The following is a 12,940-nucleotide window of genomic DNA, read 5'->3' on the forward strand; positions in this document are numbered from 1 at the left end:
TACTTCACATAGACTTCTATCTACATACAAATTTAGATCAATATTAAAGACGTATTATGAATTACACATAACCATATATCTAGGTGATTGGATAATATACTAAACATATACTAATATATACATTATATACATAAAAATATTAACTTCGATTTATAATAAATACAATTTCAAAATATCTTAATATATCAGTAAACCATACCTTGTTACTGAGTAGAAAAATGTATTCATGTAACTTGGAATTAAGTTTACGGCAGTGAAAATATACCTTTAAAAGAGTCGTATTTATTTTAAAATTTTTTTTTTTTTATCCACTTACGAAAGCAATACAGTATTAACATATTTTATAACTTGATAAAATTATAAATGCACGGAAAAAGGTAGCTATTATTATAAGTAACAAATAATTAAACTGTAGTTGTACATAATATTTACATTACATACAAAACACAGTATAATACTTTGCTTAATAGATTAACAAAAGTTGTAAAGCTAATATTGCAATAGTTTATTGTTTTATTTATTTAACGAATGCGCAATCTCTAATCTATAATGATTGATATTGAATAAAGTATATATTATATTTTATATCATGTCATCCTACTATGCATAACAAATAAATAATATTCATTAGTATTATTTATATTTCATAATTAGTATTAAAATATAGTATTCAATTATTTTTACAAGTTTAATAAATCGAACAATTAATAATATTTTAATCATATTATCGAACAATAAATATTATCATTGTTGAATATTTGACCTGTGTCATTGGCTACTTAAATAATGAAAATAAATATTAATGTTCGGCATTTGTTTACACGTATTAGTCTTTGCTTAAGGAGATGATATTAAACAAAATACAAAATACTTTGATAGTATAATAATATAAAACAATAAACATTATTGTTCAACAAAAAAAAAAACTTATCAAAAGTGCCTAATTGTGAATCATATTTTAATTGCCTTAAATGTTTATAACAAATGATTTGAAAATAATTTTTGTTGAAAAATTGGTTTTCAAAAATAACACAATAATTAACTTATTGAATCTTTACAAAATTCTATTTAAAGATATTTTAGAGACTCGTAATTAATTGTCTATTAGAATTTTGATATTTTTAATCATTATTAATAATTTAATATAATTACATTTAATACTTATATATTATAACTACATAATAACAAAACAATTAAATACGACGAATTCCAATTCGGTGCTTTTATAGATTATATCATTACCATTATTATACAACTCGTAGTAAAACATTAATATATGCTTTAAATGTTAATAATTTGAGTTTCATGATTTTGTATAAAATGTATTTATTTATAACTTATATTATTGTACTCTACAAAATCGCGTTAAAATATTTTGCTAATTAAAGTGTAATACTAAACATGAATACTATATGATTCAAGCGTTAATAATAAAAATAATACTAAATATTGACGACGGTAGTAAATTCCAAAAGTTTAATACCTATATGAGACATTTTTGGCATATCCCCCTTTAAAACAAGCTGCGTGTTATTGTATACAATTCATTAAATATATATCTTAATATTATTTTAGTGTAATTTAAATTTGTATGGAAAAATTATTATGATTGAATTAATTGATTTACGATGTATAACACAATAAATACTTCTACCATGCATATCAATTCAATTTTTTAATTGTAATACTAACCAAAACAATCGAAAAACATTTTAAAATCACTATCAGACTACATAATTAATATAAAGTTTTAGAATAATATACGTATTTTATTAGGAAAGTAATAAGATTTGAAATATAAGCAACTGTTTTAAATTATTATTTGTTCTTTGTTTTTAAAATACATAACCGTTTTGTATTCAATTTTTTCTTGGTGAATTGACACTTAAAATACATCAAAAATATGTTTCAAAAGGTAGGCAAGTATGTACCTTTTTGCTGTACATTAGTTGTCGAGTGGGTCACTTTAATGGGTATGTTAAATTTGAATTCAATGATTTATTATTGTATACGAAAAACGATTCTAAGCAGAAATATAGTATGTTTTTTTTGTTATAGCAGTTTAAAGGTTTGTGTAATTTTAGATAATATAGTATTCAATTATTATAATAATATAAATTTATAACATATTATAAAAATTTATATAAACTCAAAAATGTAATGAAATTTTTCTACTAATACAGTAAAACTACTAAAATAGGTTCATAGACTCATAAGTCATGGTATAAAAAAATAATATTTTAAAATAAATCAAAAATTTCATAGCGTATAGTAAAATTCATAATAGTATAATATACTATACTAAATAATTAAAATAATATACGTAAAAGCTCTAGGTTTTTACGAATTATGTTTTTAAATTATAACAAATTAATTAACATCGTTATTTATCGTTTAAATTAATAATTTTGTCCAAATTCGAATTTAATATGTTTATAAAAATAATTGCTTTCAAATATGTATCGCATGAGAAATCTTATATTAAATGTTCAAGTATGTTTACCCATATTGTTTAAGAGACATTTATAAAAATAAATAATCGAAAATTTCAATTGTCAATAAATAACGTCAAAATGTTTTGAAAATTATACCACATACAAAAAATAATAATATAAATACTTAGCAAAATGTTTTATTTTCTGTGGTTTTCATTCTGGTTTAACGTAAAAATTCATTTTTTTCCTTAATTTTTTTTTTTATGGATTATAAAAGAAAAATATTAGCAATTTTTAATTTTGATCTCTCTAAAGTATAAACTAGTTCTAATGTTTTATCCAAAACCATTCTCAAAGTTGAAAATCTACTTGAAAAACCACACCATTGTAAAATCAATACATTCAGTACTCTGCTCTGAAAAAAGTTGAAAAAATAAATATAATATACTGACTCAATGTCAAAAATTGCAATATCATATTTAAACCACATGTCAGCATTTTTATAATTTTTTTTTTTGCATGCCAAAGAAGATGTTGTAAAAATAATTATGCTAATCACACCCTGCACCTTCCTCTCACACAAATTAGTTTCTAGTAATACAACTAGTATGAATTAAGTAATGTACTAGTTGCACAAACCAGTTTCTCATAAAAAAAAAAAATAAAATATACAAATAATTTATTATTTTTAACAATAATATTATAAATTTTGATAATGTATTACGATTTTAATTATTGGCAGCTGAAAGCTATACCGCCAATACTTAATTAATACATATATTTTTTATTTAAGTAAATTCCTCTGTAATAAAACAAGAATCCTGAATGTGTATACTAATCAAATATTTCTCGAATAATGTTAAAAATTACTATTATAATAATATGTGAGTAAAAAGAAAAAAAATATATTTAAACACGCTGAAAAATTAAAAGGGTTAATCCTAACTATACATTTCCAAGTTGTTTTTATGCGACACACATGCCATCATAAGTTTCGGTAGTCTGATTTAAATATTTAAGCTTAATAAATGTATTTATTTATTTTATCAGTCGGTTTTTTTAAACTTAAATTAAACATCATTATGGAGCTAATATTTATAATATAATGATTGACATAAATGTGATGTGTTTACTATAAGATTAACAGAAATTTCAATTATGTATTTAAATTCTAGACTAGGTACTCATCGTATTATCAAAATAGTAAAACACAGTATTTTTAATTTTCATATCAAATTGACTAATATACAAATTATCAATAGGAAAAACAATACAGATTATCAACTCTTTATTCTTTACCAAACTGATTTCAATTTCCATACCGCAACTAAGTGCAGGTTCACGTCACACCCTTTTGTTTAAGAAAGAAGAGGGGAGGTATTCCCGAGGGTGTCTCTATAATAGCTCACAGAAAATTTCAACATTATCGTAAATTGTACTTTGTCTCTATGCATCGGTTAAGTATTCATGTTTACTGTTTAGCGCTGTATATATATCTACTCACCAAAAACCTGCGCACGTGTCGAATTTCCCGCGCGAAAATCCATGTAGAATCAAACGGCCAAAATGATTCAATAAAACTACAAATATTTATTATATTGACGTTAGAATTTAATAACAGATGGCCATCATTCACCACTCGTACGTATATTGTATTTTTCAACAATTACAAGGTAAAACGGATTATGTTCCGAAAAAAACTACCCCAAAACATCAGTGCGCGTAAAAATAACACCGAATTTTACATTCTATTATGTTTAGAAACAATAACCCAACGAAGCACAAGACTTGGCGCCACCCCGGCGTTGATGTTACGTATATTTTAGATTATACTTTGATAGTACAATATATACCCACTTCATACGTCTATACATGCATACTTGTAAGTACCTAAATCAAAATGTAAATATTATTTATTTAATTTACGAATCACGTGAACCATTCGTTCGACCGTCAATAAATCGTTACCTACATATTATATTGTACAGAAACACGCGCAACAAGTGAAAAACAAGAGCAAAAGCAAACAGAACGCAGAGAACCTATATATCCCATAACCTCGGGGTGATTGGCGAGGACGCGCGTCTCATCGATATCGCGGCTTTGATATAATATAAATGTGTGTTCTATTAATATATACCTTCTATGTCTTGTTCGTCGTTGTTGTCCTTGTTGTTGGACTGTATCTTTTCGATGAGCAGCTGTAGGCGACTACTGTTACCTTTGAACAGCATCACTGGTGCACGCGAAAAATTCGTAAATTGTTATAAACTTTTATGATTTATTATTGTCGTTGTTGTGACGCGTATACGCGGACGGGCGGTGACGGGAAACGTGGAAAAAAAAAAAATAAACAAACCGTCGAATTGTGGAACGACGCGCGTCGGGGTGGGCGCGCACGAGAGACGTATAGGTACACCACGCAGACTCGCTGTCGGCGGCGGTGTGTGAGCGAGCGACGTTTCCGCGAGAGACGCGCGTACGACGCGGCGGCGGCGGCGGCACCCTCGTCGTCGGGCGGCGGCGGCGGTCGAGATAGAGGGAGAGACGGACGGACGGAGACGGACCTTACGCGCGGCGGTAAAATGCCGAGCGCGATGTTCACGTCGGTCGTCGCGGTCGTCGTCCGCTGCGGATCTCGTGGTGTGCGCGCACCGGTCGAGGTGGACCGGAGGATTGGATGCTGGTGCCCCGGGTCCAGCCGATTGGACGGTCACCCAGCGGCCCGGGCGGGGCGTGCTGCCCCCACCGCCACCGCCGCGCACACACGTCGTCATGTACGGCGGACCGGTTCGGTCGTACGCGCGCCGCCTCGCCCGCCTGCACAGGTATAATAATAATATAACATTATCGTACGTTGTATTATATGTATTGTGCCGCACGTACGCGCGCGTTCTTCTCGTCGTACCGTCGTGATATACGCCCGCCACGTCGGCCGGCCAAGGGTACGGACGGCGGGCACAGATCTGCAATATCATCACTATTGTAGTAAATATTATTCCTCATCTCCTACGTTATGTGATATTATCATAGGCTTAAGAGGCCTTCGGAGGGGGGGGCGACTTGTCATAAGAACACTAGGAGCGGCTGCTCCTGCAGTCCCGAAAATTGGAAAACAAAATAATGTTTAAAGTTTAACAGGTTTATTCGTAATTCATAACAGAAGGTTGATCGTTCAAGTGAAAATAAGTGTATCGGATATCGTAGATTATCAAAGTTAACGAAGAATTTAACTAAAGAAGAACCTAAAAATATTACACCGGTCCTCCTAGTAAATGTAGTTGGTGGGTGGGTGGGTGAGTGGGTTGCTTAGAAACTTGCTCCTTGAGTTATGAAGACTCGAGCCGCCACCGGAGGCCGTTATACCCGCATGTGTTGTCTCTGTCTTACGAACGTACATCATGGCGAATTTGCGTTCAGCAACACATCCTGCGATCGATGTCAGCTTTAATATTAGAGTAAATTTACCTACCATCGAATTTAAAGGCAAGAATGTTGTCCAGCAGGACATATCATACGCTTTTATTGATATTATCATTTTAAAACGAGTTATGAACATTTTAAAGCCATAATAGCTATAGCTCACTTAGCATATGACATTTCCTAGATAATATTCTTGCCTTTAAATTTTATGGTAGGTAAGTTTACTCAAATCTGACATCGCAAATCGAATTCTGCTGAACCAAAAATTGTCCGTATCGTGTGTATGTAAGACAGAGACAACACGAGCACGGGTATAACGTCCCCTCGAATCGCGCTGTTGCAGCAGCGGCAGTATCCGGGTGTATATGCGCGCACGGAGCAGCGTATAATATCGTAGCGCGGGTAAGCGTCTTGTCGTCCTAATCGTCTTCGTCTATGCCTCCTCCCCGTTCGCCGCCTCCTATCGGACCGCGGTCTATGAGTATAATATCATCGACAGTAATGATATACATCGTACCCATACAATCGTTATTAAGTATATATCAATAATTATTAACGTGCCTACTGTTTGTCCGTCGCTACTGTATACGGCACGCGCGACTATATACGTTGTATCCGATTCCTATACTATGTGGTATACATATACCTAATCAGGTTCACGGTCGTTGCGGAGCTTTTCGCCTGCACACACAGTGCACTATTATACACACGCACACACACACACACACGTCATATCACGTGTTACGCGTAAAAGTATGTACAGGTACATATAATATAAGGCTTACCGGATAGTGTCGGGTACAATATGCCCTTATATACTCGAGCGCGAAACACCTGGCGATATAATACATATATATATATATAAGTGCCGCTAGTGTCGCATACCTATATATTATATACCAATGTGTATACGATTTACACACGGCATACGTGCTTTGTCGAGGCGCGCGTGGAATGCGCCGCGAAAATCTATTATTCCCGCGAACATGTACAGTACGAACATAATAAATAAGCAATAATTATATTACACATATATATATACATAATATATTACGCGTGCGAGTCGTCGTATATGTTCTTCCGCAACCCAAAGACGAACGCGATATTCGTTTACCTTATACATAATATTATTATGTACACGACACGCGCGTCAAGGCCTTTGAGAAAAATCGCGTTTACGGCGTCGTACCTACTGCGGCGAAATATGCAGCACATATAATCATCTCTATACAATAATAATAATAATAGTAATCTTGTACAGTGAAATACTCGTCATGTCCATTTTGCCTTTTTGTCGTGTATAATATCGCGTATTTGTGTGTGTGTGTGTGTGTGTTCTGCAGTGTATATAGATACGCGTCTTGGGGTACGACGATGAGGGTCGATAAGGTATGGTTGTATATGTAACGACACATGTCACCGCACGGACCATACGTAGACATAATACAACAATAAATATATAATACGTCTATATTATTATATACGTAGTAGTATTATCATTATAGCCGTGTTGTGTGCGGTTTTTTCGGGAAAATATCGGCCAGAGTTTATTGACGAGATGGGTCCCGACGGACGGCTCCATAAATTATTACAATACTACCACGACGGGGTGAAAATCGCCGCCCGTCTGTCAGCGCATATATAATGAAAAATCGTAGGTAGCTGTTATTGCCAAAAAAAAAAAAAAAAAAAGTAAGTATAATAATAATAAATATATACGTTTTGTATACACGTGTACACGTGTGTATACTTTGTGAGGTACTGTGCACCCATTGTCCACTGCTATTGTCACAATATTTCACCTCCCACAAAGTACCTACTACCTAAACCATAAATACCGTGTGTTATATGTATACACATATGTCTACTCATCCGATCCCAAAGCGTTTGGTCCATATTCCGAATCCGATTGAGAAACAAAGTCATATTGTATAGTCAACATTTCGATTTACCGCGTGTGGTACACCGTACACGGTTATAATATTATATTATTATACGATCGAAAATATCCTATGTAAAGTTGAAGTTTCGGTGCGGTTAAATTAATTTACAACTTAGCTTATAATCTGGTAAACAAATTAATTAAATTTTAGGTGGTTTCTAAAGAGAAGCTCCGAACAAAGAAGCCAAAAGATCAAGGACGAGACGAAAATGTGTAATTGTAAATTATTTGTAAACCAATAATAAAACGCATAAATTGCTTAAATCTGTTTTTATTTGCAAAAACAAATTCAATTACACATATATTATTGCTATTTAATTAATATATTGTGTCATTATATTTCGATGGGATTATTTTTAATAATTTACATAAAGAAATATTAGGAATCTGTCATTATGATGTGTATACGTCAAAGATTAAATTCGATTTCAAACAAAAATTAATATTTTGTTCCTTTTTAATTAAACATTAAGATTATGCACAAAAACATGTCAATTAAATATTATGTTTCTGTATCTATTGTAAAACATTACATAATACAGCATCTGATGCGTTGCGTTTTAGAGTTTAGTTGTATATTAACAGATTTGTACACCATGTTTACATTACACCATGTGTCATAAATTTTATTTTACTTTATATTATGTTATAGATCTCGACGCTAGTCGCCAAGGCTGATATCGTTGGCATGAATAAAATTATAAAAACATATATATCCAATATGTATGTTTGTGTGTGTACTGCTATTATTATCTTTGATAATCGCCTTCAGGGTCGAAGGGTAATTTTTTTCTACAATTTTATTACGACCTGGTAAGTACAATACGAACCAGTATCATATACTCACTACTCGCTACTCAGACGTGACGCGCGTATTAAATCAAAACTCGTCCGACGACGTTAATTCACAATATTGTTTTTCCATTGACGTGGAATAAAAAAACGCGTTCTACATCGTAAAAATTATTTAATAAAAAAAAAAAAAACTAATAATAATAAAAACAACGACGACGACGACGACAACTAAAGACTATAGACGACAAAATGTGTTCATAGATACTATGTGATATCAACGGACGGAAACGTTAAACTGTAACGGATTTTATTACTGGAATTCGCATGTCCGTTGCGCACAATAATAATAACAATATTAAAAAATACACCTGATTGTTATTCAGAATATTATTATCGTTCAGATTTTTCGGTAGTTTTTCTGTACACGGTTTTGGTGAATATTGTTGTTTTTTCGTTTGTGTCTCTCTCACTGTGAAGTCATAACTATTCGCGGGTTTACGGCGGCGAACCCAATCAGCTCGTCATCTGCACACATACACCACTGCGGTAAAAAAAAAAAAATTATGTGTTCCGTTACACGCGCAGACACATCCACAAATAATATAATATTATATATATATATATACGTTATACATATACTTTAGACGGAATAACACGGTGTATCGTCAATATAAATAATAATACGATGATGATGATGATGATGATGATGACGATGTTCGCATCATCGTGGACCGACACCGAATCGTGCATCACTGTTTCGTGTGGTAAATTAATTTGTTGCGTTCCGATAATAATTATACATATATATATATATAAAATATACATATTGTAAACATACAGCTAATTCTGTATATATATATATATATATATATATTCAGGATAACCATAGCGGTATCTAACCAGATACACTACCTATATATATATACTGATATATTCGAATCAAGGCGTCGGTGGTCTGCATAATAATAATAATAATAACAACAACATACTTCCAATTTCCAAACGTGCCCTGTACGCGGTGTGCGGTGCAGTGTGGCGTTCGTCAAACAACCGTTGGCCGTCGCGCACCGAATATAATTCGCAATTTTTTTTTGGTATATATATATTTATTCTGTACATTTCCATTTTCTATAGCCGTTCGTGCGTGGTGTTTTTCGCACCGGAAAACACCGCCTCTTCGCAGAAAAATGGTGGCAGACTCTGCTGTGGCGATGAGAAAAAAAACCGAACCGTATCCGCACCATTCTCTTATAGGTGGTATGTTCTATAGGTCCGTAGTAAATCAAAAATATATTTACGTAGATTTTTTTGATTTTTTTTTTTTTTTTTTTACCGCGGCTTGCCGATTCGAGAACAAACACGCGCTCACGATTCTTCAGATCACTCCATGATGGCGTCGGCGGCGCGTTCGAACGATCTCGTCCGCGGCTATTTACACCGTTCGCCACTCGTCTTTTCGTTACCATTATATTTGATGTTTAGTTATTTTGATTACCGCATCGTGACCGTCGACTAAGATCAATCACTGTGTACATATTGCTATTACGTATATACACATGTTTATCAAAATCGTTTTTTGACACGGACGGTTTACGGACGCCTGCTGTAGATCAACTATTATAATACGTATACCATGTACTATGCTATCGAATGAGACAGTTTATACGTCATTATTATTATGAATAAATTCGGTGGTCACGGACGGGTGGCTGCGACTGCTGCCGAGTGCACTCATCATGTTATACGACTGCGGAGCACACATTCGTTATGACACTATTACGCGTGTAATATATAATGTATTCTCGTTTACAGAAATCGTTCAAGTCCCTCGACGTGATTTTTACATAAATTTATGATTTTTCATTATAATATTAGCGACGATTATTAGTCTCGTAATTACGTAACACCGTAGTAGTGCTTGTAGACGCGGTGGTTGATTAAAATATATATATATATATATTCGTCCAGGTATACAAATTGTTAACTCCGCTACACGTTTTTTTTTTTTTTATGTTAAAAGTGTAAACATAATAGATAATAGGTACCTATATTATATTACGAGTGCACGATATAATATGGAATCAACGGCCTATTTAAACTGTAGACTTTAGTGGAATGCTTTTGAAATTACTACTCGTTTTAATTCTGACGTACAAAACGATTAAAATAATACCTAGCCAGCTCAATTGACTATTGTTTAAACAACTTTTTTTTTTTCTGATGATGATGATGTCACGGAAATAGGAAAGTCTGGCCAAAGCCTTTATTGTTCTCTCTGTGGTAATCGTTTGTATACTATATGTACAGGCAAAAACTCGCACCGACAAGTCCATTTGTCAACCTATACTGTAAAGGATACAGTTTTTATACAATATATGCAATAAACCTGGCAGTATATAAATTACTAATTACTATGGATACTACACCACCACACAAGAACATTTTTTAATCTCGTAAAAAACAAGTATTCTTAACGATATATTCACAATTCCCTTATTATGATATAAAGAAAAACAAATCTTCTTAATAAAAATAAATAATTTTAAGATCAAGTTGCAAGTGTTGATATAAATATCAAAATATGTGATATATATTTAGTTTTGGTCACGTCGTATTCATATCGAGGCCAGTGGGAAATTTCGGTCGCATCACAGGACATTAAATAACCGAGTCCTCAGAAAATAGAATACTTTTAGATTCCCAGTTTTAGGTAAACTTATTAGCTATATATCTGATGCTGATCCCGTATTCCCGTCATGGTTTATAGGATCCAACTGGTTGTGTTTTTTTTTTAGATAATATGGATATTTTTTAAATATAGCCGTTATAGGAGACTTATATTAAAGACATTTAATAGATTTTCTGTTGAATATTTCAAATTTTTTTTATTTACAATCCGGATTATTGTGTTTTGGCATTTTTGTAGCAGTGGAAGTGCTAAATGTATATTACTAAGCTTCTCGTTCGGAATTCAATTTTTATTTTTGGAAATACTCGAAAAACGTACCACTTTGGAGCATAAAATTAAAAATTCACTTGTGTTTCCATTCAAAAAGTAAAAACTTATTGCATTTTAGGTATACGAAATTGTAATATAATTTTTTTACAAAAAAAAAAAAGAAAACTTTGAAATAATAATTTATTCACGGTTACAAATAGTTTCAAAAATTCCTATACATGTCTAAATTAGTGTCAAATATACAGGTACTTACAGTAAATAGTGAATATTATCTGGTGTTAAATGTATCAATTCTTTGGTTAATATCCTATATTCTATAATATAGGTTGGTTTTTTATTTAAATAGTTTAACGAAAGTGTATACTTTATAAAAAATATCAAAATTATTAGGAAGTTCAAAATTAAATTTTTATGCATTGTCATATTGCCGATTAGTGATAAATTGTAATAATATGCTCTGTTTTCACACAATAGTATACAGAACAATTTTAATACATTACATCATACGAGTGATTTTAGTAGTTTAAGCTGATCATAATATCGCCTATAATATGACTACAGGAACAAGAACAATAATATATTATAGTAATAATCTAACGAATAATTCAACAGAATTTAAAACAATGTAAATTCCACAACATCGATAAAATTAGTTCGTATTTTTTTCTATATTATGGTAATATGGATCGATGCAGGTGACAATGTCTAATCTGTAATAAATGCATTCTACATAGGCACTAAGGGTAAAAGCGAAATAAAAAATAATTTTTCGAATTCATAAGCTATATTGTAGTAGTTCCTACCTATATTTTTAACTAGAAAATGGTAATGAACTCTCGAATAATAAAAGTGTAATACGATGTTATACTATTTATCGTTAACATTTAAATGATATCATAAATTCATAGCACTATTCGTTCTGTGAGATAGGCTAACTATTAGCTGCGTTATGGTAACAGCAACACGACGACGATCGCTGTTTGCTTGCTGTCCGCCGATGACCGCCGCCACCGCCGTCCGGTACCTAAGTATAATACATATACCTATACGTTATGAGGTATATAGACACTGCTCAGGTATATATAATATATACCGTATTACCGTATAGGTATCTGCGCGATAACGGGATTTCCGCGGACGCGTTCCGGTGCAGCGGCGTGATGACTCCAAATTACGCTTGTCACAATGTAATATTATAACCTCGTCGTCGCAATTGTCGTCGCAGTCGTTTTTATGTTATAATTTTGATCGCACATCGGATGCGTGTGCCGTTACAAACGAACAAATCGGTTCAGCCGCTCGGCAAGAACAAAACGAAAAATCGTTATCATAATAATAATTGTTATTAATATTGTTGTACACCTCGTCGTGATTTATATGCCTGCA

General features: G+C 32.5%; 1 protein-coding gene across 3 annotated transcripts in view; it reads right to left on the reverse strand.

The window, feature by feature from the left end:
• LOC113557348 (zinc finger protein 521-like) overlaps positions 1 to 12,940 on the reverse strand; it is a 114,382-nt gene that overhangs the window by 26,763 nt on the left and 74,679 nt on the right. The window contains exon 1 of one of the 3 annotated variants that reach the window (XM_026962816.1): positions 4,576 to 4,943. The exons of the other annotated variants lie outside the window; for them this stretch is intronic. Within the exon in view, the coding sequence (XP_026818617.1) occupies positions 4,576 to 4,669 (94 nt within the window). The 5' untranslated portion in view covers positions 4,670 to 4,943. Of the gene's footprint in view, positions 1 to 4,575; positions 4,944 to 12,940 lie in introns of those variants that run through there. 3 annotated transcript variants of the gene reach the window in all.

Source organism: Rhopalosiphum maidis, chromosome 1, assembly GCF_003676215.2.
Source record: "Rhopalosiphum maidis isolate BTI-1 chromosome 1, ASM367621v3, whole genome shotgun sequence".
Classification (NCBI taxonomy): domain Eukaryota; kingdom Metazoa; phylum Arthropoda; class Insecta; order Hemiptera; family Aphididae; genus Rhopalosiphum; species Rhopalosiphum maidis.